Source organism: Elephas maximus, chromosome 24 (genome assembly GCF_024166365.1).
Source record: "Elephas maximus indicus isolate mEleMax1 chromosome 24, mEleMax1 primary haplotype, whole genome shotgun sequence".
NCBI classification, from domain to species: Eukaryota; Metazoa; Chordata; class Mammalia; order Proboscidea; family Elephantidae; genus Elephas; species Elephas maximus.
Window position 1 is genome coordinate 36,086,622 of NC_064842.1, and position 25,090 is coordinate 36,111,711.

At 40.0% G+C, this 25,090-nt stretch overlaps 1 protein-coding gene across 1 annotated transcript in view; it reads right to left on the reverse strand.

The window, feature by feature from the left end:
* The window catches only part of SLC9C2 (solute carrier family 9 member C2 (putative)), a 129,940-nt gene that overhangs the window by 31,235 nt on the left and 73,615 nt on the right, over nucleotides 1-25,090 (reverse strand). The window contains exons 15-20 of the mRNA XM_049867935.1: nucleotides 22,802-23,000; nucleotides 21,889-22,077; nucleotides 20,096-20,245; nucleotides 15,177-15,228; nucleotides 13,839-13,987; nucleotides 7,907-8,032 (exon numbers count right to left, since the gene is read on the reverse strand). Of these exons, the coding sequence (XP_049723892.1) occupies nucleotides 7,907-8,032; nucleotides 13,839-13,987; nucleotides 15,177-15,228; nucleotides 20,096-20,245; nucleotides 21,889-22,077; nucleotides 22,802-23,000 (865 nt within the window). The remainder of the gene's footprint in view (nucleotides 1-7,906; nucleotides 8,033-13,838; nucleotides 13,988-15,176; nucleotides 15,229-20,095; nucleotides 20,246-21,888; nucleotides 22,078-22,801; nucleotides 23,001-25,090) is intronic.

Below are 25,090 nucleotides of genomic sequence, written 5' to 3' on the forward strand. Positions count from 1 at the left end.
GAATCCTCCAGAAAACTACTGAAACTAATAGAAGAGTTTGGCAGAGTCTCAGGTTATAAGATAAACATACAAAAATCACTTGGATTCCTCTACATCAACAAAAAGAACATCGAAGAGGAAATAACCAAATCAATACCATTCACAGTAGCCCCCAAGAAGATAAAATACTTAGGAATAAATCTTACCAAGGATGTAAAAGACCTATACAAAGAAAACTACAAAGCTCTACTACAAGAAATTCAAAAGGACCTACTTAAGTGGAAGAACATACCTTGCTCATGGATAGGAAGACTTAACATAGGAAAAATGTCTATTCTACCAAAAGCCATCTATACATACAATGCACTTCCGATCCAAATTCCAATGTCATTTTTTAAGGTGATAGAGAAACAAATCACCAACTTCATATGGAAGGGAAAGAAGCCCCGGATAAGCAAAGCATTACTGAAAAAGAAGAAAGTGGGAGGCCTCACTCTACCTGATTTCAGAACCTATTATACAGCCACAGTAGTCAAAACAGCCTGGTATTGCTACAACAACAGGCACATAGACCAGTGGAACAGAATTGAGAACCCAGATATAAATCCATCCACATATGAGCAGCTGATATTTGACAAAGGCCCAGTGTCAGTTAATTGGGGAAAAGATAGTCTTTTTAACAAACGGTGCTGCCATAATTGGATATCCATTTGCAAAAAAATGAAACAGGACCCATACCTCACACCAAGCACAAAAACTAACTCCAAGTGGATCAAAGACCTAAGCAAAAAGACTAAAACGATAAAGACCATGGAAGAAAAAATAGGGACAACCCTAGGAGCCCTAATACAAGGCATAAACAGAATACAAAACATTACCAAAAATGACGAAGAGAAACCAGATAACTGGGAGCTCCTAAAAATCAAACACCTATGCTCATCTAAAGACTTCACCAAAAGAGTAAAAAGACCACCTACAGACTGGGAAAGAATTTTCAGCTATGACATCTCCGACCAGCACCTGATCTCTAAAATCTATATGATCCTGTCAAAACTCAACCACAAAAAGACAAACAACCCAATCAAGAAGTGGGCAAAGGAAATGAACACACACTTCACTAAAGAAGATATTCAGGCAGCTAACAGACACATGAGAAAATGTTCTCGATCATTAGCCATTAGAGAAATGCAAATTAAAACTAAGATGAGATTCCATCTCACTCCAACAAGGCTGGCATTAATCCAAAAAACACAAAATAATAAATGTTGGAGAGGCTGCGGAGAGATTGGAACTCTTATACACTGCTGGTGGGAATGTAAAATGGTACAACCACTTTGGAAATCTATCTGGTGTTATCTTAAACAGTTAGAAATAGAACTACCATACAATCCAGAAATCCCACTCCTCGGAATATACCCTAGAGAAACAAGAGCCTTCACACAAACAGATATATGCACACCCATGTTTATTGCAGCACTGTTTACAATAGCAAAAAGCTGGAAGCAACCAAGGTGTCCATCAACGGATGAATGGGTAAATAAATTGTGGTATATTCACACAATGGAATACTACGCATCAATAAAGAACAGTGACGAATCTCTGAAACATTTCATAACATGGAGGAACCTGGAAGGCATTATGCCGAGAGAAATCAGTCAGAGGCAAAAGGACAAATATTGTATAAGACCACTATTATAAGATCTTGAGAAATAGTATAAACTGAGAAGAACACATACTTTTGTGGTTACGAGGGGGGAAGGGAGGGAGAGAGGGAGGAAGAGGGTTTTTTACTGATTAATTAGTAGATAAGAACTGCTTTAGGTGAAGGGAAGGACAACACTCAGTACATGGAAGGTCAGCCCAATTAGACTGGTCCAAAAGTAAAGAAGTTTCCGGGATAAAATGAATGCTTCAAATGTCAGCGGAGCAACGGTGGGGGTTTGGGAACCATGCTCTAAGGGGACTTCTAAGTCAATTGGCAAAATAATTCTGTTATGAAAACATTCTGCATTCCACTTTGAAATGTGGCTTCTGGGGTCTTAAATGCTAACAAGCAGCCATCTAAGATGCATGAATTGGTCTCAACTCACCTGGAGCAAAGGAAAATGAAGAACACCAAGGTCACACGACAACTAAGAGCCCAAGAGACAGAAAGAGCCACATGAACCAGAGACCTACATTATCCTGAGACCAGAAGAACTAGTTGGTGCCCGGCCACAATCGATGACTGCCCTGAGAGGGAGCACAATAGAGAACCCCTGAGGGAGCAGGAGGTCAGTGGGATGCAGACCCCAAATTCTCATAAAAAGACCATACTTAATGGTCTGACCGTGACTAGAGGAATCCCGGCGGGCATGGTCCCCAAACCTTCTGTTGGCACAGGACAGGAACCATTCCCGAAGACAACCCATCAGACATGAAAGGGACTGGACAGTGGGTAGGAGAGAGATGCTGAAGAAGAGTGAGCTAGTTATATCAGGTGGACACTTGAGGCTGTGTTGGCATCTCCTGTCTGGAGGGGGGATGGGAGGATAGAGAGAGTTGGGAGCTGGCACAATTGTCATGAAAGGAGAGACTGGAAGGGCTGACTCATCAGGGGGAGAGCAAGTGGGAGTAAGGAGTAAGATGTATATAAACTTATATGTGACAGACTGACTTGATTTGTAAACGTTCACTTGAAGCTCAATAAAAGTTAATAAAAAAAAAAAAAAGTACAGGTAAAAAAAAAAAAAAGTACAGGTAAAAAAAAAAAATGCTGAGGGACCCTGCCGTTGGAGTGGCATAGACCCAGGGAAGCCATGTGCTGGTGGTTTTCTAGCCAGGCAGTGAAGCACAGCCCATCAGAAGGGACCGATACAGCTCACACAGCTAGATGGGTGGGAGAAAGGAAAGGAAGGGAGAGAGAGATAAGAAACTGAATAAAAAAAGGAGAGAAAGGCACCTGCAGCTAGGTGATGGGGGAAAGGAATGTACAGAGAGACCAGAAACCGAGAAAAAAAAAAATGATGCCAGGTGGTTGGGAGGAAGGAAAGGAAGGAAGGTAGAGAGGGGAGATGGGGAGACAGAGATGAGAAACCAAGAAATAAAGAAAAACAGAAAGGAAAAAAATAAATAAAAAGACCAGGGATCCTACTGGCATGGTGGCACAGATCAGGGAATTAGCTCCCGAGCTGTGTCATGCAGCGTTTCTAGTTGAGATGGAGATACCACCCAGCGCCAGGTATTCAGGAGACAGAAAAAGAAGGTAAGTAGAGAGAGACAAGAAACCGAGAAATGAAAAAAAAAAAAAAAAAAGGCCCAGGGACCAGGGATCCTCCCGGTGTGGCGGCGCAGACCAGGGAAGGGGTTCCCCAGCTGAGCAGTGTTTCACAGCCTGTCAAGAAGAAGCAGAGATGGCACACAGAGCTAGGTGTTAGAGAGAAAGGAATGGAAGGACATGAGAGAGAGGGACGAAACTAAAAGAAGTCGAAAAATGCAACAACAGCAACAAAGAAATTGCACTGAAGGAGCCAGCCCGTGTGGGTAGAGCAAATCCAAGTGGCACAGAACCGGCATCTCCCTGCTGAGCAACTGTGGCTCACCAGGAAGCAGCGGAGGCCTAGCAGGGGGAAGAAGAGTGGGGGGTGGGAAAACACGTATCACTGGTTACCGGGTACTCTGTCTCCCGCTGGGAGCTCTGTGAAGCTGCTTTCCCATGCTCCCTGTCTGCCAGTCTCTGACAGGAGTCCAAGATGGCTAATCCATGCTCCAGTAGCTGATAGGGGACCTCCAGTCTGTATCTCTCTTCACTCTTGTTCTCTATCAGTTTCTTATTCCATTCGGTGCTTGGTTGAGGTCTTTATCTCTTCATTTGAATCTTAGGGTTCCAGGATTGACATTTGCCTCTGTTTTACTTAGTTTTTTGGGTCTTTGCTGTGGAGGGATGACATGGTGCTTCTGTCTATAGCGCCATTTTTGCTCTGCCTCCAAAACTATATTATTTTTGGTTTGTTAATGAATTATAACCTGCTGACATACCACATCGACTTTTAGAAAGAAAGGGAGAAGCAAATAAACTGTTGTTTTTAGGTGCTGTAGAGTCAATTTTTGACTCATGGTGACCCATGTGACAGAATAGAACTGTCTGTAATCTTTATGGGAGGAGCCTGGTAAAGTGGCTGGCTGCTAACCAAAGGGTTGGCAGTTCAAACCACCAGCTGCTCCGCAGTAGAAAGATGTGGCAGTCTGCTTCCATAAAGATTTACAGCTTTGGAGGGTCGCTATGAATCAGAATCAACTGGACAGCAACGGATTTTATTTTGGTAATCTTTGTGGGAGTAGATCGTCAGGTCTTTGTCCTGAAGAGCCACTGGGTGAGTTCAAACTGCCAACCTTTGTGTTAGTACCCAACCACTTAACCATTGTGCCCTCGGGCTCCTTCAACAAGCTATAGGCCTTGTGATTAGTGTCCAGTACAATAAATGTTTATGGAATGAATAAAATACATTTAGCCTCAGTTTGGGGTTTGGGTTATAATGGTAAACTAAACAAATTCTCTCTCTAAAAAGAATTTGTAGTTAGGTTGAGTAGATAATTATAATTTGTACAAAGGAGACAGGGACAGGGCAACATGGAAAAATGCAAAAAGGCCACAGGACCTGCCTTGGATGTCCAGTGAAGACTTTACAGAGGAAGGGACAGTTAAGCTGAGACCGGAAGGAAGAGTAACAGCCAGGATAAGAAGGGTTGAAAACCACTCAGGCAGAGGGTCAGCATATGCAAAGACCCAGAGGCAAAAAGAATATCTGCAGTTGAGGTAACAGCAAAAGATTCAACAGGGCTAAGACAGGCAAGGTAGAGACGAGGGCCCAGTTATCCATGAGGTATCAGGAGGCACAATGCCTAGAGTCCACAAAACTTTTCGAGACCCACAATAATGTTTTAATGTCTTTTAAAATCAGTAAAAAACTGAACTTTTAATGTTTTGATATATAATACTAATGTATTTATCTTAACACTAAAAAAAACTTTTCGAGACCCACAATAATGTTTTAATGTCTTTTAAAATCAGTAAAAAACTGAACTTTTAATGTTTTGATATATAATACTAATGTATTTATCTTAACACTAACAGTCATAAAACACAACTTTTATATTTTTTTAATGGAGGAAGTAGAACACAAAGGCAAAGGTGCATAGGGCCCACCAAAGTCATGCCGCAGTCCTGGTGGAGACAGGACTAGAGAGATGACCTTTGGCTAGTTCTTGAGACATATTAAATTATTTGGACTTTCCCCCAAACCAGTGGGGAACCACTGAAGGGTTTTTAACAGAAAAATGATGGTTACAGATTTGCACTTTAGAAACATGTGCAGGAAACATATTCCCAAATCATTCACGGTGGTTGCCTCTGAAGATCAGGAGGGAGAGTGAATAAAGGCTTCCAGTTTTCACTTTATATTCCTCTGAATTGCTTGAAGGTATTGCAATAAGAATGGACCTCTCCAGAATTTTTTTTAAAAACAGCTCACCTAAGATCAATTATCCAGCTTACGTATCATTCAAGCCTTGTTTTCTACCTGCTTATCTTTGTAGACCTTTTTAAGTAACTGCACCAGCTGAGAGAAGGAAAAAGGAGGGTGTAGTGATAATTACTATTGTTGTCCCTTATAGCTGTGATACAGACCAAGATTGAAATTGTAGTCTACAATAAGAGTTGTTTGTTTTGTTTTACTACAAGTAGTCCCCAACTTACAACATATTCAAGCCACAACGAACCACTCTTATGACCTTCTGTTTCATTTTTTTATGTTTTATATATATATTTTTATATCTTATCATTAGTAATATGTACTACGTGCAATGTTGCAGCAGGTAATTTGCTGACATACTCAGATATTCACGTGAAGATCAAAGATTGAATTTATAAAAGATACTGATAATAAAAGGCAATAATAATGAAAAATAAATAAATGAAGAGGTATTCAACTTATGTCAGAGCTGACTTACAATGGAGTCATTGGAAGGGAACCCCATCGTAAGTCAGGGACTACCTGTATATGGATTTTAATTATCCATGCAATCCATGGGCTACCCCTAATGAAAATAATGCCCACGTGTTCCCAATTCATCATAATTTTTACCCACATGAAATCAGATTTAAATGGTATGGTGCAGTGAACTACTTAATATGGGCCTCATAGCCATAGTCTTAGGAGCTCTGATGGTGCAGTGGTTAAGTGCTTGACTGCTAACTAAAAGGTCGGCAGTTAGACTCCACCAGTCACTCCTTGGAAACCCTGTGGGGCAGTTCTACTCTCTCCTATAGGGTCACTATGAGTTGGAATCGACTCAATGGCAACAAGTTTAGCCATAATCTTTGTGACTCCCGCACAGTGATTGCATGGGACTACATGCAAACAAGGTGCTTGTGGCCCAACAAGGGGACTGGACAGCCTGCTAATAGTAATAATATAGTGCATGGAACCCTGTGAGGATGGGACCATGTAAATAAGGTGTATGGAAACCTAATGAGGGGATTGGTCAGTTGTATCATCCTGCTAGGCTTAAAATGAGCCAGCCCAGAGGCGAGAAGAGGGGACCTCCCTACCATCAAGAAAGAAGAGCCAGGAGCAGAGCATATATGTTGGGCCCAGGACCCCTGTACTGAGAACCTCCTAGACTCGGGAGACAGAGAGAGCTATAACACCAGAAAAGGCATGAGATGGCAAAAAGCAGTGGCAAGCACAGCAGAGTCCAGTGGCAGAGAAACGGTGGCAGCAAAATCAGGAGACTGATGTGAGACAGCACAGTGGGCTTCCCAGCCCACATAGCAAGTCAACTATGGTGCGTGTGATGACCCACAGAGCCAGAGAGCTGAGCAACTTTAACAAGAGGCTTCCTGGTGGATGGGGTGCCTTCAGGCACTTATTGGTGGAGCTAAAGAGCTTCGTAACTTGCCAAAACAGGGCAGAGGCCAGGCAGAGTCCAGGCCAAGGGGCTGAGGGGCCGAGGGTTGAGGAGGGAGGCCTGTTCTGAGGGGGGCCAAGAGGATCCTGTCCCCAGGGGGCTGAGGGGGTTCTTGCATGGCCAAGAGGAGCTGAGGCTATCTTGCACTGAAGAAGGGAGACTTTGCCTACATGCTTCGTGATCCTCATCCCGAGTTGTAGTCTGTTAATGTTGATCCTGAGTTATACCTATTATTTCCCTAATACCCCATAACTCTGAGTATAGTCTGTGAGTTCAGTGTAGCCATTGCAATGAATTATCAAACTGAACAGTAAAGTAGACAGTGCCATGGGTGTGATAGCAGGTGTCAGAATTGGTAAAAAGGTTGGAGAGAGGGAGTATGTCTGACTTCCATCTCAAAGAAATCAGACTTGGGCTGATGTTGATGGTGATACTCTCTCCTCCCATTAAGTTAAAGGAGGTCAGACACCACCATGCCATTTTTTGCAAATAGCTATCAAGAACCACTCATATTAAGGGACCTACCACTATTTGCTGTCAACTCCAACTCATGGTGACCCATGTGTGTCACAGTAAAACTGCACTCCACAGGGGTTTCAATGGCTGATTTTTCAAAAGTAGATTGTCAGGGCTTTCTTCCAATGCATCTCTGAGTGGACTTGAACCACCAACCTTTTGGATAGCAGCTGAGTGTTTTAAAAATTTGCACCACCCAGGGGCTCCATATTAACGAAAGGGGCACTTAAAGACTGAGAAATGTTTGTAAGGGGTAGAGAAAGTCTAACAGCTCTGCATAGGTATGAGTTAAGGAGGGCAAGAAGATTCTGGGCTTTGTTGCGCTTCTCTTTTGGTTTACCCTGAGTTGACCAGCACAGAATTTGTGCTTTGCATATGCTTTTCTGTTACTCTTGCATCAAGGAGTGGAAAAAATTGAAAATAATTATCATCAAACTTGAATTGGGATAGATCAAATCTTTACCTTGAAAAACTCAATGAGAACCTCTTTATTTTCCAGCCAAATGATGTTATGAAGATATTTGTCAGGAGTAGGGGGTGGGATTGTCATTGGAATATTATTCAGTGCTTTTATTTTTGTAAGAAGTACCTAAAAACAATCAAAATAATAGTGATCAGATCTTGAAACAGAAAATGGACATTAGGTAAAAACTAAGGAAATTTGAATAAACTATGGGCCTTAGTTAATAAGAATGTTCCAATATTAGTTCATTAATTATAACAAATGTACCATTCTAATGTAAAGTCTTAATAATAGGGGAAACTGTGCATGTGAGGGGGTATATGAGAACTTCCTGTACTGTCAATTTTTTTTTTTGTGAACCTAAAACTATACTAAAAATTAGTTTTAATAAAATATTAAAATTCAAGTTTTTTAAAAGTCTTGGTGATCAGCTTTGCCTTGGCGTGTTTAGCATCTACTGTTATACAAATTTAACCTTGATTTTGATTCACAGCTTCTTTCACCCTATTTAAATAATCGAACCTTTTTTTGTCTCCATTCTGCCCTGCTTACTATTTTCCTTGTATATTAACTCAGATTAAGTCTATCATTTTTTATAAACCAGTTAACACTGTATTCTACCTTGACTTCATCTCAAATGGTCTAAACTGCTTAGTTGACTACTAAATGATTTAATGCCATGTTCTCGCTCTTCCCTTTTTAACCCCCATGTGTGCGATTTGCTTTTCTAAGTCCTTCTAACTTAGGAGGATATAGTTCCAGCCAGACAAGGCTTCCCCCACTGGTCAAGAGATAATCACTTTCTCTACTTTCACTGCCTCTCCTAGAGGTCTCCATTATGGAACTCATTATACTGTAGTAGTAGTATTTTTACTTCTCTGTCTTATCTTTCATATATGTAACTTTTTTTGTTTGCATGCATAAATGACTGAATGAAAGAACGAGGAGGAGCCCATGGACTTTGGGATCAGTGTTATATTCATTAAATATCCCAAGCCCCTCTCAGGACTCATGGCACATAGTAGCTATCCAACCTGTACTTATTGAGTTGAATACATTTTCAAGCTTCTTTTCCCCTGGGATTGATAATTATATCTCTTTTGCTGAAATTAGGCAGTTAGTAGGCATTCCATAAAACCAAAACCTCTTGCTGTCGAGTCAATTCCAACTACTCTATAGGATAGAGTAGAACTGCTCTGTAAGGTTTCTAAGAAGCAGCTGGTGGATTCAAACTACCGACCTTTTAGTCAGCAGCCCAGCTCTTAACCACTATGCTACCAGGGCTCTAGGCATTCAATAAGTACTTGGTAAATGACTGATCCCCCACATGTCTGTCAGTTTCTCATACTGTGGGGGCTTGTGTGTTGCTGTGATGCTGGAAGCTATGCCACCAGTATTCAGATACCAGCAGGGTCACCCATGGAGGACAGGTTTCAGCTGAGCTTCCAGACTAAGACAGACTAGAAAGAAGGACCCAGCAGTCTACTTCTGAAAAACATTAGCCAGTGAAAACCTTAGGAATAGCAGTGGAACATTGTCTGATATAGTGCTGGAAGATGAGTCCCCCAGGTTGGAAGGCACTCAAAAGATGACTGGGGAAGAGCTGCCTCCTCAAAGTAGAGTCGACCTTAATGCCTTGGTTGGAGTAAAGCTTTTGGGACCTTCATTTGCTGATGTGGCACGACTCCAAATGAGAAGAAATAGCTGCAAACATCCATTAATAATCAGAACCTGGAATGAATGAAGTACGAATCTAGGAAAATTAGAAATCATCAAAAATGAAATGGAACACATAAACATCAATATCCTAGGCATTAGTGAGCTAAAATGGACTGGTATTGGCCATTTTGAATCAGACAATCATATAGCCTACTATGCTGGGAATGACAGCTCGAAGAGGAATCATGTTGCATTCATCATCAAAAAGAAGGTTTCAAGATCTATCCTGAAGTACAACGCTGTCAGTGATAGGATAATATCCATATGCCTACAAGGAGGACCAGTTAATACAGCTATTATTCAAATTTACACACCAACCGCTAGGGCTAAAGATGAAGAACTAGAAGATTTTATATCAGCTGCTACAGTCTGAAATTGATCGAACATGCAATCAAGATGTATTGATAATTATTGGCGATTGGAATGCAAAAGCTGGAAACAAAGAAGAAGGATCAGTAGTTGGAAAATGTGGTCTTGGTGAAAGAAACAATGCCAGAGATCAAAAGATAGAATTTTGCAAGACCAACAACTTCTTCATTGTAAATACCTTCCTTCACCAACATAAACGGTGACTATATACATGTACCTTGCCAGACGGAACACACAGAAATCAAATTGACTATATCTGTAGAAAAAGACAATGGAAAAGCTCAATATCATCAGTCAGAACAAGGCCAGGGGGCAACTGTGGAACAGACCATCAATTGCTCATAGGCAAGTTCAAGCTGAAACTGAAGAAAATCAGAGCAAGTCCACGAGAGCCAAAATATGACCTTGAGCATATCCCCCCTGAATTTAGAGACCATCTGAAGAATAGATTTGACGCATTGAACACTAGTGACTGCAGACCAGACAAGTTGTGGAATGACATCAAGGACATCATCCATGAAGAAAGCAAGAGGTCACTGAAAAGACAGGAAAGAAAGAAAAGACCAAGACGGATGTCAGAGGAGACTCTGAAACTTGCTCTTGAGCGTCGAGCAGCTAAAGCAAAAGGAAGAATTGATGAAGTAAAAGAACTGAAGAGAAGATTTCAAAGGGCCTCTCGGGAAGACAAAGTATTATAATGACATGTGCAAAGAGCTGGAGATGGAAAACGAAAAGGGAAGAACACACTCGGCATTTCTCAAACTGAAAGAACTGAAGAAAAAATTCAAGCCTCGAGTTGCAATAGTGAAGGATTCTATGGGGAAAATATTAAACGACGCAGGAAGTATCAAAAGAAGATGGAAGGAATACACTGAGTCATTATACCAAAAAGAATTAGTCGATATTCAACCATTTCAAGAGGTGGCATATATGATCAGGAACCGATGGTGCTGAAGGAAGAAGTCCAAGCTGCTCTGAAGGCATTGGCAAAAAACAAGGCTACAGGAATTGATGGAATATCAATTGAGATGTTTCAACAAATGGATGCAACACTGGAGGTGCTCACTCATCTATGCTAAGAAACATGGAAGACAGCTTCCTGGCCAACTGATTGGAAGAGATCCATATTTATGCCTATTGCCAAGAAAGGTGATCCAACCGAATGTGGAAATTATAGAACAACATCATTAATATCACACGCAAGCAAAATTTTGCTGAAGATCTTTAAAAGACAGCTGCAGCAGTATATTGACAGGGAACTGCCAGAAATTCAGGCCGGTTTCAGAAGAGTATGTGGAACCAGGGATATCATTGCTGATATCAGTTAGATTCTGGCTGAAAGCAGAGAATACCAGAAGGATGTTTACCTGTGTTTTATTGACTATGCAAAGGCATTCGACTGTGTGGATCATAACAAACTATGGATAACACTGCGAAGAATGGGAATTCCAGAACACTTAATTGTGCTCATGAGGAACCTTTACATAGATCAAGAGGCAGTTGTTCGGACAGAACAAGGGGATACTGATTGTTTTAAAGTCAGGAAAAGTGTGCTTCAGGGTTGTATTCTTTCACCATACCTATTTAATCTGTATGCTGAACAAATAATATGAGAAGCTGCACTATATGAAGAGGAACGGCGCATCAAGATTGGACGAAGACTCATTAACAACCTGCGTTATGCAGATGACACAACCTTGCTTGCTGAAAGTGAAGAGGACTTGAAGCACTTACTGACGAAGATCAAAGACCACAGCCTTCAGTATGGATTACACCTCAACATAAAGAAAACAAAAATCCTCACAACTGGACCAATGAGCAACATCATGATAAACAGAGAAAAGATTGAAGTTGTCAAGGATTTCATTTTACTTGGATCCACAATCAACAGCCATGGAAGCAGCAGTCAAGAAATCAAAAGACGTGTTGCATTGGGCAAATCTGCTGCAAAGGACCTCTTCAAAGTGTTGAAGAGCAAAGATGTCACCTTGAAGACTAAGGTGTGCCTAACCCAAGCCATGATATTTTCAGTCACATCATATGCATGTGAAAGCTGGACAATGAATAAGGAAGACCGAAGAAGAATTGACGCCTTGGAATTGTGGTGTAGGCGAAGAATATTGAATATACCATGGATTGCCAAAAGAACGAACAAATCTGTCTTGGAAGAAGTGTGGCCAGAATGCTCCTTAGAAGCAAGGATGGCAAGACTGCATCTTACACACTTTGGACATGTTGTCAGGAGGGATCAGTCTCTGGAGAAGGACATCATGCTTGGCAGAGTACAGGGTCAGCGGAAAAGAGGAAGACCCTCAACGAGGAGGATTGACACAGTGGCTGCAACAATGAGCTCAAGCATAACAACGATTATAAGGATGGCGCAGGACCTGGCAGTGTTTCATTCTGTTGTGCATAGAGTCACTATGAGTCGGAATCAACTCGACGGCACCTAACAACAACAAATACTGATTCACCCATTACCTTTTTAAACAACCCAACAGGAAAAATTAAGTCTCTCTCCTCATAAGGGCTATTGTTTATTTATTTTAATTAATGGGCCTCAAGCATTCAGCTGAGTCTTACATAGCCTTCAAAGTGCTAAGTGAAAAATAGAATACAAAATTACACGTATAATATGTGTAGGGTGTAACTTAAAGAATACTTTAAAGTAGCTCTATTCCCCCACAGACAGATGCTAGGGAGAAATCATATCACCCACTTAACCCTTTGCCATGGTGTTCTAGTAACTAAGCCATAGGATCATAAATGGGAAAGGTGGTCTCTTCCACATCTCTTGGGGCCATGGAAAGGGGATCGTGTCCAGGGAATGACCAGGAGCACAGTACATAGAGGCCCATGGCTGGGAGCTCCCAGTGACAGGTAAAGCATGTGACACCCAGGAGCACCGTATCAGTGGGCAGTGCAGACAGAATGTGGGATCAGAACTTCCATTTTTTTGCTCTACAGGAAGTGGACCCTTGTATGATGTTGTAAAGAGCCCTTCTATTTCTCACAGATACAAAGCTGAGATGGTGGGTGTGATAGAAAGGGTGGATTCAAGTTGTTTTTTTCTCCCCATCTTACTTTTTTTCTGTAATATATTTCTAATTTTTCAAAAGTCCATTTATTAGCTAACCAATATGTGATGTCTTCCCAGCTCCTCTCCTCTCAGATCTGCCTCTCTCCAGGCCCCCACCAACACACACACACACACACACACACACACACACACGCACACACAGGTGCATCCCTTCCCTACCATGTTAATTTAACATTATGTGATCCTGATTCCCACCTCCCAAACGAAGTACAGTTGCCTATAGTTGGCGGGACTAGGCAGTACACATTTCAGGACATATTCATTTTCTGGAGCCGAAAACTCTCGCTGGTCTGTAGAGGGAGCCAAAGGAAGATGTTGCAGAGGGCAACTCTGATGGGAAATAGAAAATCTTGAAAGCTTTCCAGGTCCTGGTTCTAGTCCCTTGCTGAGACCTGGACTCATAGCCTGGATACCCCCTGGGTTCTGTAAGATACTCTGTGTCCTTAGGACAAACCCCTCAACACCATTTTTTGCTAAACCTAGCTCAAGTTGGTTTCTGTTACTTGCAACCATGTAGTTTTGACTAATAGATTATACCTAAAAATACCAGGTGGTAATAAAAACTCTTTGGCATTAACAAAGACTGCAGGCAGTTACAGGGCTTAACACCTGAGGTTAATCACTCTTTTTCCCGTCTTGCTCATTCCTTACACCTACTAAGGTAACAATGCAGGCTGGGCATTAGGCTGGTGGAATCAAGAGATTGGATTGCAGGGATAGCAATATGGGCAATTGCTTTGCTACCTTCTTCATCTCGATGCCTTCATGATTATCAATAATACCTCTTGACCAAAGGAAGGTGAGGTTTTTCTGAGCTTTATGAATCACATTCTGGATGGCCTGCTTAGACTTCAAAGCAATGACAACATCACGCCCCTCATGCTCTATGAGTCCTGAAGCAAATAAAGTCATTAGTAAACAACTGATGCAACACTCATAGTAATATTTGTATCATGGTTTCTAATTTCTGAAATATTTACACAAGCACCCCTTCACTCTAGTTTCACACAAAACTTGTGAGGCCAGTGGAACTATAATTATTTTCATCTCGTTTTTATGGATGAGAAAGTTGAAAATTGGCTTCCCCGAGGAGGTAATCACGCTCTCTGCTTTACTTCCATGGCATTGCCTACGTATCTTTACTACAGAGATCCTTTTACAAACTGAATCAAGAAAACTTTGTAATATTCCATACTGATCTAAAACATAATATAAGGCAACACAGTTCCTAGGCCCCAAGTCTTTAAAAGCATAGGAATAAAATTCTGACAAAATGTAAATGGCACCATGGGTCCTGGACTTTCTGACCTATTGTTTCCAAACTTACATTTTCATTCATTAGAGCACGTTCTTTCAATTTTGATTTCAGAAGTACGGTCCCCAGAAATCTATATGGCATCTTACAATGTGGTTATGAATACAGAGTGATTTTACTTTTATAATAACTTTTATAATAACTTCCATTTATTGAGGGCCTACCCTCTGCCAGGTCTTCTACCAGGAACTTTTATATGCACTGAGAGCCTGGCCCACAAAACTTTTATAAGAAAAACTAACCCAAGAAGCTCTAAAATCCTAGGTCTCCTGCTGTGTGCTTCAAGTAAAGCAAGCACTCAACCAAAGAGTGACTGTAAAGGCTCAAGATATCACATCTTTTGCAACCCCACATCCTTGAGTATCCTTGCAAAACAAAAACAGAACAAATCAAAGAAGACCTTTGTCAAATATCTTTGCATGTCTTTTTCTTGCAACCTTAAGGTGCCCGACCTTGCCACATTAATACACCTTCCACACTCCTCCCCATTCTTCCCTCTATGCTCCCGTAGCAACTAAGAGGGCTCCTCTAACTCTGCAATTCTCTCTTCACTTGCTCAGACCCTCCACCAGATGCTGCACTGTTTAAGGGTCCAGGCCTATCCATCTTTGCTTTCCCATACTTAGCCCATCTTACGTGCACAATAAATGCTCATTGAATGAAAAAAAATGATGAATGAAAGCAGATAAAAGAAAGAAGCTGTCTTCCTTTGGTTAAATGATGGGGTGATATGTGACTGGAGGATATCAGGTACTGAGAATACCTACCTAATTCTTTCACAGCATCTCGCCTGTTGGTTTCCAAAATGTCATATAATTTCTGTAATAAATTAAGAAAAACATTAGTTTTCTATTACACCAAGTGCATTTCTTGTTTTAAATTAAAAAAAAAAAAAAGTATGGTAGAGCAATCTCATCTCATTTATGATTTGGGGGAGGTGTTTGGCTAAGTTCTTCCCTCTGCACAAATTGTGCTGCTTGCCCTATGCTCATATCCAAATTACAACGAATGTTGTGCAGTCATTGGCTTGCATAACTACTGTGCCTAACACTTCTCAGAAAAGACTAGTGTGTGCTGCACTGTGCAAGAACGAATATTCACATAGACAGAGATCCCTGTGTAGGGAGCTAGTCAATCGGGAGCAAAAAACTAGGGAATGATGAGAAAATATGGCATCAATTAGTTCAGGCTTCCTAAGGAGGACTCTTTCTATAACTGAAGAAATAGCTTCACTCCCAGGCTAACCAATCTCTGTTCAATCATATAACAAATACTTGTTGAAAGCTTACCCTGTCCCAGGCACTATTCTTCATGAGGTTTACTGTCTAGTTTTGAGTTTTTCTGGAGCTTGCTTTTGGCCACACCAACAGGTCTGGGACCAAAAACCTGGGTTTTCAGTTGCAAATGACTGAAATTCTGTACCCAAATAATGCACGGCCTATAGTGAGAGGGGACAACTGGTTTGTTATCTAAAGTTACAACAGTTTAATAACACTCCCAGAAATTTATGTGGCTTAGGAAAATCCCATAAAATAAGACACTTATTTTGAATATAAGAATTTGGTATACAATTTTTATTAAATTGGTTTTTCTTTCTTAATAATATTGAATAGATATTTGGACAATGACAAGTTATTAACCCACCCACGGCCTCAACACACTGTGATCCAGCACTGCTTGCGTAGGAGCACAGATAGCAGCTAATCCCCTTGTACTAAACTGGATTTAGAGCAACTCTGTAAAACTGGTATAGGATGGCATTGCCAAGAGAGCATACAAACTGACTCCTGCTGTCCTGCTGACAAAGAGTGTCGTGAAGGCCTAGACATAGATGTGACCTCTCTAAGGGTGAGCTGCCACCAGCCAGTTTTCTGAACCAGGTTACTTTCAAAATTCACACCAATCTGATATCTAAACCCACATCAAAAAGGCATTTAAATTTTTACTGAAGCCTTCTAAAAAAAATGCCTAAGGCAGATTCACTTAATCTCTTACCCATCAGGGCAACTGCCCTCAAATTTGTCGCTTTCCCTAAACGCCTGAAAACATATTCTTAACTTGCTCCAACTGTCTCTTGTTTTTCTTCTCTCCTCTTCATACCTCTGAAATCTTTTCTCTTCTGAATAACTCTATGTTCTTTATAATATAAATCAATTTAGACTTTCAATAATTTTCTTAATTTTTTTCTCTATCCATTATTCAAAGTAAATCAGCAAGGTTGAGTTCTGCTGCATATTGATATTGGTCCAATAATCAATATTTCCTTAATAAGTCTAGATAATATTTCTCCACCTTATCTATAAGGATACCATGAAAGATGTCAGGTGTCTTTCTTAAATTCAAGTTTACTCTTCCTATAGTAGTCCTCTGATTATAAAAGGAAACCTTAAATGCTGAAGGTATTTAAAAATATGTATTTTTATGTATTCTGGAAACCCTGCTAGTATAGTGGTTAAGTGCTACAGCTGCTAACCAAAAGGTCGGCAGTTCAAATCCTTGGAAACTCTAGAGGGCAGTTCTACTCTGTCCTATAGGATCACGATGAGCCAGAATTGACTGGACGGCAATGGGTTCAGTTTTTTTGGTTTGGGTTTGGAGATAAAAAGAGATTAAGACAGGTGTTCACGACCCCTTCCCCTCTCCTGACTTCAGTAAGGAAATGTGGAACAGAACATCAAATTCCTATGGAAACCAGGCTTACTGGATCCATTGAGACTGGGAGAACCCCCATATATATTGTTCTGAAATAATCTTTAAACTTTGAACCAAAACTATCCCATGAAGTCATCTGTAAACAAAACAACAGTTTAACTCAATTATTAAAGAATGTCAGCCTTGAAAATTACAATCTTTTAAAGAATTATCTATATGAGATCAAAGTGACAACAATAACTCTAATGTACAGATGAGAACCTGAAGGGGCATAGAGATTAAAGTTAATGGTGGTGAAACAGTATGGGTAGAGATAGTAAGAATGGCGATACAACGTGAAGAACGCAACCAAGGGCATTGATCTGTACATGTAAAAATTGTTGAACAGGTATGTTTTGTTGTGTATATTTTCACCAGAAATTAAAAAATAAGTAAATAAGGAAAGAGCCATTTTCTCTTGGCTAAGGACCTGAGGTAATTCATAGTCACTACAAAAGGAAAAAAAAAAAAAAAATCCCGGTCAGAAGATATAACTCCCAGCCCATCCCTGACATTATGTATATACAAGCAATCATTGTATACAGGGCTTTAGTAATTCTAATTTAAATTCATTGTCAGGTTAAAAATTAAGAGCCTCACTTGGACTGAGAAAATGCCCTTCAGCTATTGATACTGTTCAGGGTAGACTCTCATCTACAAATATAAAAATATAACCAAAATCACCAAACATTGAGGTGGGGGGTGAGGGGAAGAGTAAGAAAGAGAGGGACCAAACACTGCAAACGGAAGAATTAATCCCAAGGAAGTAGAATTAACATAGGAAAAAAAATTTTAATTAGGAGATTTAAGGGAAAGGGGAGGATGGGGAATGAGTGCTTAACGTATACAAGGTTTCTATCCGGGGTGATGAAAAAGTCCTAGAACTAGATAGTGGTGATGGTTTGCACAACATTGTGAATGTACTATGATACCACAGAATTTAACACTTTAAAATGGTTATAATGGTAAATGCTGTATTATATGTATTTTACCACATTAAAAAGCAAACAAACAAGAAAACCAAAAAGAGAATCACATTCATTAAAAAAAAAAAAAAGGAACCAGTTATTACAAAAAAAAGAGAGAGAGAGAAAGAGAGAAACAAGCAATCACAATTCTTAGAGATCAAAAAGTGGTCGCCAAAAAAATTTTTAAAAGATGATTTAATAGATGGGCTGAACAGCAGAATGAACACAGCTAAAGATTGAATTAGTAACCTGGAAGATAGAGCAAATAGATGAAAAGTATGAGAAAAGTTAAGACAGGGACTAAATTCAGATATTCAAAAATCTGTTTAAAAGGGTGCCAGACGGAGAGCACAGAAAGGACAAAACAATCAAAAAAAGAAGAATCTTCAGATTACAAAGTCCCCACCAAGTACTGAGTGAGATGAATTTAAAAAAGAATCACATCTAAATGCATCGTTTTGAAATTTTGGAATTCCAAGCAGAAAATCCTAAAAGCCTCCAAAGAGAAAAAAAATCACCTGCAAAAGTAAAATCAGACTTGTATCAGCAATAACAAAGACAGAGGGGTAATGTCTTCAAGTTCTGAGCAAAGAAAATCAACCATGGAGCAAAATAAATAGATCATATATATGCATCCTATGGAAAAAAAAAAATTTGAAGACATAATCCAGTGTAACAAAACAGAAGGTAAAAAAAAGAGGCTCATATGGGATTCAAGAAAGAGTGCCTGAAGAATATAAGCCAAAAGAAGAGAAGGAAACAAGTAAAAATATACATATTTTTAAAAATCCATTTGGCTGTTTCACTTAGCCTCTTTCAAGTAATAAATCTTTAATGAAAGATTCTACAGTGCATAATTTTCACATGATCAGAACAAGGTAAAGGCTATTTATTGGTTTTCTATTTTTAGAGTCATTTAATGAGAAAGTAGGCTTCCCAAGGTAGCAGAAACAGTTGCGCTCAATTACTAAACAAAAGGTTGTTGGTTGGAATCCACTCAGCGGCACCACAGAAGGCCTGGTGATCTACTTTCATAAGATTTGTTTTTAGTTGTTAGTTGTCATCGAGTTCACGCCAACTCATGGTGATCCCATGCGTGCAGAGTAGAACTGCTCCATAGGGTTTTCAAGGCTGTGATCTTTTGAAAGCAGATTAGCAGGCCTGTCCTCCAAGGCACCTCTGGGTTGGTTTCAACCACCAACCTTTTGCCTAGTAGTTGAGTGCTTAACCGTTTGTTCCACCCAGATTACAGCCACTGAAAATCCTATGGAGCACATATATTCATATCTATATATATTCACATATAAATTCAATGGCTTTACCCTTTAGGCAATAAAGAGCCATTGAATACTTTTAAGCAAACAATCATATATGAAATTAAAAATAGCCCTTTTAGGAACATTACTCTGCTAAATTGCAAAAAGTGGCCTGGAGTATACAGACTGGTATGAGGGAGCCTGGTTAGGACATGATGCTTGCCATTTCCAAGTTCTTATTGTGCTTATTCTCCTCATCTCCCATATGGCACTTACCACTCACTGCTTGGAAATGAGGAGGGTCTTGAATGATAAAAAATAAACACTACTACTCACCCAGTCCTCAGCACCAGGATACAAGTTTTCACCATTAAATCTTTGTTCTCTTTCCTTCTCTTTCTCTCCACTTAAGACCTATCCTTTCTTTGAAGCCTTGTTCAGTTCTCAATCCCCACATGAAGCCCTTTCCTAGCTACTCTGTCTTTTAAAGAGTATTGCCAAGACAGGCATGGAGCCTCTTTTCTACTCTGCACTCACAAAATAAAAACGAAGAGTGTAGGTATATTTTCTGATGTGAAGATAATCAACGAGTTTGATGATAACAGCAGCTGAAATATAAAGAGCAGAGACTGTTCTCTTCCCTGCAGCACCTCATATAAGACAATTGAATCCCCTTCAATGGTTAGAATTCATCTCCAGAAGTGGTCTTAAAAGAAATTAATATGCCTAAGTGATTTTTTTTCCCCCAAATGACCAGTGCTTGTTTCTCACCTGATATATTGATTCTCGGCTAGAAATTTGTTTAATTAAAAGTTTGGTATCCTCTTGACTTTTGACGTAGCCTTTTGTAATACTATACATCAAGCTGAGGCGCTTTTTAATTAGCACATCTACAATATTTATCAGGATGGGTATTATTACCTGGAATAACATGGAGGAAAAAAATTTGTAAATTGGAAGAGACAAACACCCTCTAAGGCAAAGGTTCTCAAAGTATGGTTTCCCAACCAGCAATAGCACCAAAAGGTTAAAATAATGTAACCTGACCCTACTAATCCCAGTAAATTTCCTTTAGTCCTTAAACTAGCCCAAATCGGATTTGGCCTGCCCTGCATGAAGGGAAGGGCCAGCTGTGACAACTAATTGATTTCAGTAGAGGACGAAGCAACAGGAGGAACCCATCAGAAGGAAAATCATCACCCAAACCCTATTTCTAAGCAAGAGGTCTGACAAGAACCACGTCACCTCCTGTTTCCTGGCTGCCTTCTAGAGTTTTTCCTCCCCAGAACACCTGAGCGGCCGCCATCTTGCTGCCCAAATCACATATAAGCCCTGCTTCCTCGTAGCTTGGTGAGCCAGATCTGAAGAAATTCCTCCTGGCTTCTTGCTTTGTGCATTGCAGTAAAGTTACTTTTTCTTTCTCAAAGATCGGCATCCAGGTAATTGGCAAGTCTGAGCGGGCTGGACGAGGACCCTCCTTTTAGGGTTTGGTAACAATAAGAACTCAGAATCCTTTTAGGAGAGGAGGAGGACAGGATGTGTTTAAGCACTCTGATTAATTTCCTACAACACAGATTCTGTATACGTAGGGTTTTATCCATCCAGTTCTCATCTCACTGCCCCGATGATAAGAATTGGGGCACAGGGGAGCCACGTGGTTGTTGTTTGCTATAAATAATAATAACCTGCCCTGCTTCAGAAACATCATGTGTGCATTTAGGATAACATTAAATATTAGTATTAAAAATGTAGCGAATTTTGATGAAAACTAAAAGAAAAATATATTTCAATCAGGATGATATCAGAATGAGAGGCGGCTGGTCAGCCTCTGGGTCACAGCCTTGATAGCTTGTCTCTGAGTCACCCTGCTTCAAATGACACCAAGATTTTCATTCATTCCATCAACAAATGTGTACTAAGTACTTACTATATGCTAGGCAGGAGTCCCTGGCTGGTGCGAACGGCTAACATGCTTAGCTGCTAACTGAAAGGTTGAAGGTTTGAGTCCACCCAGAGGCCCCTTGGACGAAAGCCTTGGCAATTTATTTCCAGAAAATCAGCCATTGAAAACCCTGTGGAGCTTAGTGCTACTCTGACACACTTGGAGTCTCCATGAGTAGGAGTTGACTAGAAGGCAAATGATTTGCTTTTATATGCTAGATACCATTCTAGAGCTTCAGATCATATCAATGACCAAAACAAAGATCCGTGCCTTCATGCAGAGTACAAACAACAAAAGAGTAAACAGGTGAGAAGTGCTATGGGGAAAGGAAAAGTTAAATAGGTGGAAGAGAGTCAGAAGGAGGGGTGGGAAGCTGGGGGTGTGTAGGGCAGGTTATCATTTTAGATATGGTGGTCAGGGAAAGCTGCTGTGAGAAGGTGAGATTTGAGTAAGACTTGAAGAATGTGAGGGAATGAACCTAGCCATCAATATCTGTGGGACGAATATTCAGGAAATGAAACAGCTTCTTCCCTCATTTCTTTCTCCAAAAAAAAAAAAAGTGAGGATTTTTAACTCACTTAAAAACAGTGTAGAAAAAAAAATTTTTAATGTGAAGTCTTACCTTGGTGATAGGAAGAAACCTAATCATTCTGAAATATCCCATTATTACCGTAACTTGAATAAGAGTTACGTTTTCCGGTCTCAATTTGACAGAGTATACACAAAAGACATCAACTAGTCCAATAACCACGATAAAAAATTCCAAAGTATTCCAACATTGTTGAAAGTATTTCCTTTTCAAAATTATTATCTGTTGAGGATATTGAAAACCAATAGAACACATGTCATCTTATGAAACCTATACGATGACGTGGGGTGCGCATCTTAAAAACTAATAGTCAAGTCCTCAACTACGAATAAGTTATATTCTAAAAATTTAGCTTGAAGTCATTCGTTTAAAATCAAAATGTGATTTTTTAACCCTCAACATCAAAAATTATAATCTGAATCATAATATATAATCTATAATGAAGCTGGAATGCCAAAAATAAGTAGTGAAAAATCACAGTAAACATGTTAATTGCAATACTATTAATAATAATTAAAGTATGAAATAATAGTAATGATAAGTCACCTGTGAAACACTTTTTCTAAAAAGTAGTTCTCATATTTCGATGAGGACATAGCAAACCAACCTGTTTTTATTTATTCATTTGTTTATTGCCACATTCCAGAAAGCATTTGAAGGAACCATGTCTAGATTTCCAAGTTTCTTCTACTTGATCTTTGAGATTCTCTGTATACTTATCTTACTTAATGTCCTAGATTGTACCCTATTATACTCTGGGGAGAATTTTTACTGATTTCATTATTAAACTCAGAAAATTCAAGAAGATAACTAAAAAAATCCAGGATCCCTGCAACTACTATAACAAATGGCTTCTGGTATCAAGTTATTTCAATAATATCACAAAAACAGATTCAAAACATCTGAATTCTTCTATTTATAGAATAATTTTTATTTTAAACAGTACCTTTAATGCTGCTTGTAATACATATAAAAGCATAAAATAGTAGTTTATCGATAGCAGTGCTAACACATTTAATTCTCTCACCATTGGCCATAAATGCACTATCATAGGATAAATATACATTAATGTTATAATATGTTCTGCATATTCAAACTCTTCTGAAAAGACAATTTGATATACGGTGAACAAAAATTTATTATTCCTACAAAAAAATGAGATTAAATAAAATGTCAGATCATTTAACGTTATAACAGTTAAGGTTTGAAGTTCAACATTTGTTTAAATAGTAGTCAAATCATTAACATTAATTTGAAGAAATGTGTAAATATTATAAAATGATACATAAGCAAAAATTAAAAGCATAGTTTCTGTACATAAAAATCACATTGGGGAAAGATAAAAATACGGCTCTTGTTAATCTATATTAGGGATAGTGTTATGACTTGAATTGTATCCCCCTAAAATATGTAATTGTGAACGCAATCTTGTTTGGAAGTAGGATTTTTCTTTTGTTATGTTAATTAGACCACACGAGAGTAGGACGAGTCCTAAACCTAATCATATTTTAGTTATATAAAGAGCAGAATAGACACACAGATACATGGGGCAAGACAAACCTCAAGAAATGCCAAGGAACTCTCAGGGCTACCAACAAAGACGGTCTCTCCCTTAGAGCTGATACCCTGATTTGGACTTCTAGCCTCCAAAACTATGAGACAATAAATTCCTGTCTGTAAAGCCACCAACTGGTGGTATATTTTGTTATAACAGCACTAGGTTACTAAGACAAATGGGGAAGAGCTTTTTTTCATCAAGGCTATAGTTCATAGGAAAAAATATGCAAAGATTTATAAATCAAAAGCAATAATCTTAAATAAACTTAGTGAAAAATGGATTACACATCAGGATGGTTTACAATTAAGAACACACACACACACAAAGATTCTTTTCAATAATTGCCATGAGGAAGCGGAGCCAACATGGCATCCTAGACAGACAAACCGTGCTGTCCCTCGGCAGCAAAGACCTGAAAAACTAAGTAAAACAGACGCAAACATCAATCCTGGAGCCCTAAGCATCAAATGAAGGGTTAAAAAACTAAATCAAACACCAAATGGAAGAAGACAGAAAACAGAACAAGGAGAGATATGGAGTGGAGGTCCTCTGCCAACTAACACAGCAGAACATCTCCGTCTTGAAGCACAGGCAGCAATGACTCCAGACAGGAATATGGGAAGGCAACTTCACAGATCTCCCAGCAAGAGAGAGCCCCCGGTAACCAGAGAAACACACTTTCCCACTCTTCACCCTTCTGATGAGTAGAAGCAAGAACCACTCCAACCCAGCAGCCCCACTGCTGGGGTCCACAATACAAGCCCTGCCCCCACCCCCAAGTCGACCCCGTCCCCTCTCGCCACATGCCTTTTTTTTTTCCTTTCCTTTCTCCCTCCCACTAGCCCTGTATATCATCCCCCCTTCCCATCATCCCCCACCATGCCACCGTGGAGAGGGTGCCACCAGTACACTGGCCCACCACTGCCTTGAACAGCCCTGCACCCACCTACTGGCCCCCACTGTGCAGTCATTTATTTTTTATATTTTTTACTTTTATTCCTTTCTTTCTTTTCTACTTCTCACCTAGCTCTGTATGTCACCTCCCCTCCTTCTTGCCAGCCACTGGGTCCACCCCACCCACACCCACACCCACCTGCTGTGCCACCCCTTTTTTTTCTTTCTCCCTCCTACCTAGACCCATATGCCACTTCACTCCTTTCCCACTGCCCTCTGCTGCACTGCCGTGGCTACAGCATCCCCAGCTGCAACAAGCCTGTACCACCCCTCCCCTCCACTGCTCGACCAGCTGCTGAACAGTGGGAAGCAAACCCATACCACTCTAAGTCCAACACCCTTGCCCATCTGGCAAGGGGCTGTGAATGATTCTATGCCACTGGACCAACATCAGGAGGCAGACAACACTTACTCAGCCACCTCGTCAAACCAGTGTACAGAGAAGCGGGCTCACCCTGTCTCCTGCTGCCCTGCCTACCCAGGCAAGGTGGTAAGAGCTATCATGCCCACAGATGAGCAAGCAGCAAAGCAGGCCCAGTCCCCTGCCCTGACATATCAAAACAAAACAAACAAGCAGGATGAAACAAACAATTGATAAAGAAATAAAATAATACCTTCTTGTCTCAGATACAGCAGACAATATTAAAACATAAAAAAGCAGAACAAGATGGCTCCAGCAAATGACCAAAATAAAGAATTAGATAACAGTCTGGTAGAAGAAAA